At 38.1% G+C, this 6,117-nt stretch overlaps 1 protein-coding gene across 1 annotated transcript; it reads right to left on the bottom strand.

Moving 5' to 3' along the window:
* Nucleotides 1-280: 280 nt before the first annotated feature.
* Nucleotides 281-3,969, bottom strand: LOC104495409 (cysteine-rich venom protein TRI1-like; the record flags this gene model as incomplete). The annotated part of the gene is made up of 6 exons (XM_010138374.1): nucleotides 281-408; nucleotides 1,065-1,153; nucleotides 1,869-1,963; nucleotides 2,527-2,672; nucleotides 3,211-3,301; nucleotides 3,886-3,969. Coding segments are annotated over 6 exons (633 nt in total), but the record flags the coding sequence as incomplete, so codon positions are not given.
* Between the last annotated feature and the right edge of the window lie 2,148 nt (nucleotides 3,970-6,117).

Raw genomic sequence — 6,117 nt, 5'->3', positions numbered from 1 at the left:
AAGAGTGTTTCCCATTAAAAAGAATCCACTGCAAGGAAACCCACAAAGAAACACGTTAGTAACCTAAGCACAATTTCTACAAAGTCTAAAATAACATCAGAAGTTATTCTGAGCTACTGTATTTATTTAGGATTGAAGTAATGGAGAGATTTCAGGAAAAAATATGTTACCTATAGGTCAATTTGAGCTGATGCCCTGAGCGTGAATACACTTCCCAATGAGTTCTACCTGTTCCTAAGATGTAAGTCTCACAGAAACTGTGATGACATCCACCAGGACATTATACGATTTCAGTGGTGCATCTGCAGGTAGCAGGACAGTTCTTCTTCACCATTGAATTTCCACAGGTAAACAAGGTTTTCAGATTTCTGCAGTTTGCAAAGACGTCTTGATGTTTGCAAGGATTGGCTGAAATACAAGAGATAGAAACAAAACCATGAAATATTACTTGAAAAACAAGTCAAGGTCTGATACTTCTGCATTTTCAGAAAATTCCAAATTTTCTTGTCTGTATAGACACTTGTACGTTTACTCTGCTGTTAAAATTGCTTGAATATTATATAAAGGGAATGCAGGCGAAAAGGTGGTATCTGACAGTTCCTATCTAGTTGTATGCTTTGACTTGTTCCACGCAGGAGTCTGCAGAACCCAGGGGCCTGTGAGGATCTTCACGTATACGGATGTGTGAAGTCTGACAAAGTTGTTTGTGCTCTTAGATATAGATGGACGTCAAGACATTTTGTCTTGAGCTTTCCAGGAGGGGGCAGCAGAAGATTGATGGTTTGAAAATGCACCTATTGCTCAACAGCAATTAGCCCTTATCACATGATGATTGAGGTTGGAAGGGACCTCTGGAGGTCATCTGGTCCAGCTACCCTGCTCAAGATTGTGCCTGTTCCGGTGGGTTATTTAACTACAGTTATTTCTGGGGGGAAGTGAAAGGAGCAATCTTTCATCCAGATTAGCAAGAAGTAACTATGCAAAAATAAAATGCCGTAAAGGAAAAATATTATTATCGAAGGTAATGCAATATTTGTTGTAAGGAGAAGAATACATTCACTTACTGCAAAGCCCTTTGTCGCAGTGGCCAGGACAGTCTCCACATTTTGGTCCGCTTTTGTAAGGTGTAGCTATTTGCATTGCAATATTTCCTCTGAAATTTGACAGAAATACAATACAAAACAACATCAAAGTGCAGCTCCGAGGAAATTAAGAGGAGTTTATGTCATTTATCACAATAAAAGACATCCAGAATTTTTGGGTAAAATTATTTTCAAGGGAAGTCATGTTTTAGTTTTAGATATTCATAGAGTACAAGAGATTGCATCTTAAGTAAGAGGGACCATACGTTTTAGAGAAAGAAAATTGATCTGTTATTTGCTTTTCTATAACAGTATCAGATTAAAAAAAGAACAAACTTATGTGATTCCTAGTTCTTTTCTAATGGCTTTTAAGTGATTACGGCTATAAAGAAATAACCTCAGCAGATGCCTTCTGACATGCAGCTGTTTCCGATGTGCTCTTTACCTCCGTGAATACTCATTTGCTGTTGGCTTTTGTTTTGCATCTGACTTTCTTGTTTGCAGTCAAAGTTATAGGGTGATTTGTGCACAATGTCTGATTCTGACAGAGAAAGACCTTTGTTCGTATGGTAAATTTTCCCTAAGATCTGTTTCAATCTGAAATAAAATAAAGTCCACTATCTAACCTGATGCTAAACTCACAATCCACGTTGTTATTTTCAAACTCATAAATGTATAAAAGAATCTGTAATAATTTCATCCTCAACATGATCAAGGGACCCCAGGAGTTTTTGAACACATATCCATAATTATCACATCTTAAATGAGTAAAAGGGCAGTACGTACGAAGGACAGTATTGGCAAACATAGAAGTATTTGAACGTGCTCCTGGGACAGAAGGCAACTGCACATCCAACCTGGTAACTGTTGTACCAGATTAGCTGTAGAAGAAAAAATAAACATTATTTCAATGATGAAATTAATTCTCTTCAAAGATCTCACAAAATAACAGAACCAGAAGATAATTTTTTGCTTTGTTTTGTTATCCAGCTTTAAGTTTACAGATAAGCTGTCAGAAAGAATAAATAGAAAAATGAGTTAACTACATCCTCCAGTTTTCAAATGTTTTTGAACACAGTTTCCAGCAGGACATTAAAGTTCAAATTCAAGTATTTTCATCATAGATAGTTTGCTTTGATATTTCTTAATCAGGTATTTAAATCCCTATAAGGAAGATATTTATTACTAAATTCAAGGTATTGATTTTTTTTTTTAAGAATAATATTTCTCTTCTGGACAGGTCTTCCAAAATATTGGTTCCACTGCCCCCAAATTAGACAAAAAAAAGAGTTTCAATTTATCATTCATCTTTGGATTAGAGTGTGAATGTCAGGTAATGGTTTGATGACAGTGATTTTTTTCTGATAATAAATATCTCCCAGCTCCCTGAAGTGTGCTCCTGTAATTCCAGTGTATCACTGCAGTTTGCTTCAATTCTCCATACCTGAGAATAGTTCTCAATATTGACATTCTTCATGGTTGCTCCATAGCCGTACTTGAAATTGGAAGACTGACTGTGCCAGACTTGAATTGCTTCAGGCCATGTTCTTGGGTTGGATGATAGTAATATATTCTCACCACAGGTGACCCCTGAAGTAGAATTAAGTCTATTTTATTACCTAGCAAAGAAGCAAACTGTAGGGTGGGAGGTAGGGCTGAAGGATTGTAGCTACATCCTAAAAAAGTCTCTACTATGCTAGCATATTTTCCCTTTGATTTTCAGAATGGAACATTACACCTGATTCTGTGAAAGCTGCAGACATGTTACACTGACTGTGGTGAGCTTTCAGTCACAGATACTTCCTGACTACGAAATGTTACACAACAATGTCTGCACTTAGTCATACCAACAGCCATCTATTGCACTCTCTTTGTGTCTCCAGCAGGAGCCAAAAGCAGACACTTCAAGAAGGGTACAAATATAGTGCAGGTACATGGCATCCCTCACTCTTAAGTTCCAGCAATTTGGTTTCAGGGTATTTATCTTACAAAGATGATATTTTTGTTTTTCATAATCCTAAAAAAATATTCTACAATAGATTAAAATTTATCCTTCTATCTAGCTCACATTCACAGGGGCCATACACAAACTGTCATTAAACCACTAGGCTCTGTATTTGTCACGTACCATCAAGGACTCTCTGTTCTTTTGGACTGATTCTCATGTCACACTGACGTGCCCATTTCTGAGCATTTCTGGCAGCTTTCTCACTCCACACCTGAAAGAGACAAAGCAAGAAGTGTCGAGGTCACAGATAGCTTAGTACAGTTCATGTGAAGAAAAAAAAATGAAGTGTGACCTGGGTGTTGTCTACCAAATGCTCCCGTGGTCCTCAACAGAAAGCAGAGGAGCTGCACCAGTTTACATTACTGGGGGCATGGGCACCACATTTCTTCAGCTCTTAAAGGTTGCAGAGCAGGTTATTCTGAAGAGCATCTGTTGGACAAACCTATCTTCATAGTTCTTACAGACGAATAACCCTAGACATGGAACAGTTCCTGTGTTGCTTAACTGGGTTTTTCTAAGTGGAGAAACTAAGAAACTACATGTTCGTAAGGAGAGAGGTTTCAGATACCACTAGTGACTTGTGACCTTCACCATGATTTTACAGATGCTTACACATCGAGGTGTGGAAAATTAAGCATGAAGCCTGAAGGGATAAAGAGATAAAATTCTGATTTCTTAATCTCAATCTCAGAGCACCTTTGCTGCCCTCTCTGTTCACTGAGTGTGGGTTGTTTAGAAGGCTACAGTATTCTGCTAGTGATGTGGAAAGCAAGCTAGCTGCAATACATAGCTTACCATCTTCAGCATGTTCCTGGCCGTTGGAGTTACAGATCTCCGTATTTCGTTGTGTTGATCAAGGATCTGTTTTTGGTTTTGAAACTTAAAAAGAGGAAAGAAAGAAATGTTCATTGATTTATAATGAAAACCTTGGAAAACTATAACATTGAAGGTTCCAGATGTTAGAGGTTTAATAAGCCAGAGAAGTTATGAGCTTCTTCTCAAAGTAAAGCTTCTTGGAAACTCCCGGTTTGCCTGTATTGGTTCTTCTATTCTTATAATTGCTGAGGTTGTTTTCTTCCTTTCTTGATTTGAACTGCATTTTTCATTAGGAGACATGACCCTAAATGAAATTTGTAGGTAGGAATTCTACCTTCAGATGTCTCCACATCAAACATGGAGGAAGCTTAGTTCTGGAACCAAATCTCAAGACTGACTTTGACCTCTTGTGTGTACTAAGAAAGTCCCTAGCTCTTGTCAGTTGTAAGGTTTGGAAGTGCGAGAAGCTGGATGAGAACTTAGGACTGTTTGCAGACCTTCTGAAATACCTAAGATCAAGAAAGTGGTGAACAATTTAGATTGTCTCTGCTTAGTGATATCAGGTCATGAATCCTTCCAGAGGAAAAGAGTTGGAAAGCTTATGTTGGAGATTTCAGACTAAAGCATCCCTCAAGAAAACATTCTTCCCACTTAATGTCTAAAACTGAGACAGCTCACCCTAAGCTAGACGCCTTCACTCTCTTTTTCATTAGTGGAGAGTGCAGAAGTAGCTCATCTCATAAAATCTAAACTTTTTAGAACCAGAAGAAATATTTGTTACAACTATCTCCTTCCTCTTTCATTTCTTTCTTTTCACTCTTCCAGAGGTCCTGACAGGCCATCTGGACAACTAAAACTTTGACATTTAAGTCTGTGAGATGAGTCTTGCCATTGGTGTGACAGTTTCTTACCTAGGCACGGGTTCATCTTATTTAATTTAAGGTATCTTTAACATAGATGTAAATATATAAAAGTCATCTCAGATTGCCTTATGTTCAATGAGAAAATCATAAAGGAGAGTGACTAAATTCTGAAATGTCTGAGTAAAACGAATTAATCCCACTGCTTTGCCTTCAGAGCTCAATTCTAGGATTTAAAGGCTGTAGTCAGTGGCTTAAAATGGCATTTACTGCTGTTTGAAATGCCCAGAGCCCTGCCTATCCTCAGACTGTTGCTGCAGGGAGGTATACCTGCCTGTACAGCCCTCAGGAGCGGGTCAGGTACTCTGGATAGTCTCAGACTGCACTAAGACACTTGTCTGGGCAACTGAACCTTCCCCAAGAGGTGTCATACATCTTACTTAACTTCAGGAATTTACAGTGGTAGAATGAACATCTCAGTCAGTTACTTTTGGCTGCTGCTCTACTGAGGGAAAGGGAATAAGCAACTTAGAACATAGTTTACCCAAGATTTATTGAAGAAAGAGATGATTGGTGTCCCTAAAATACTTAGGTCTTTTTGTTCATTAATAAAGCAGATATTGATAAATAGCTCACATTCTAGTGCCTGCATAGTAGATATCTACATCTTACAAGATTAATCGTCTTTTAGCAGAGGTGAAGATTAGATATACGATACTTAACTAAATTATTTTAGAAGAGCTTTGGTTGGTTTTTTGCTTGTTTGTTTGTTTGGGGATTTTTTTTTGGATCATGTATTTTAAAATTAGTCTTGTGAAGAGAAGAGTATTTTGATAGAAGAAACTTGTTAACACAAAAATCTGCGAAAAATGAGAGCTCGTCTTCATTATGTTAACGTATTACCAGAAGTTTCAACCCTGACTTGTGAAGCTCTAGAGATCACTAGACCAGACTGTGCCGTGCCAGGTATCTACACAATGTGCTCTTTTGCGTAGGTGAATGCTCCTACCTCTCCATCAGATTGGTGTAGCAAAGCAGCCAGGAAAATGATTGCAGTTAGTAGAGCCATTTCTACAAAGGAAAAAAAAACAACCAAACACCAAAATCCATTAAATTCTGTCGCATAAAGTTTGTGGTGTAATGTGATATGTGATCAAGATACAAAACCGTTGCAAGGTCAAGCCTGCCACACAGAAGATTATTTTAGTTGGCACCTAATACAGCTGAATGTGCAAAACTGTGCAAACAAGTGTATGATGGTGCATGGGCACCACTACCTCGTGCAGAGATGACTCCACCTTGCATTGAAGCAAGACTAATTAGCATAAAGTCATGTGTCTCCTGTAACAGA

This window comes from Buceros rhinoceros, unplaced genomic scaffold (assembly GCF_000710305.1).
Source record: "Buceros rhinoceros silvestris isolate BGI_N320 unplaced genomic scaffold, ASM71030v1 scaffold8356, whole genome shotgun sequence".
Classification (NCBI taxonomy): Eukaryota; Metazoa; Chordata; class Aves; order Bucerotiformes; family Bucerotidae; genus Buceros; species Buceros rhinoceros.
Note: the sequence above shows the minus strand (reverse complement) of the source record. Positions and strands in the feature narration are given on the sequence as shown.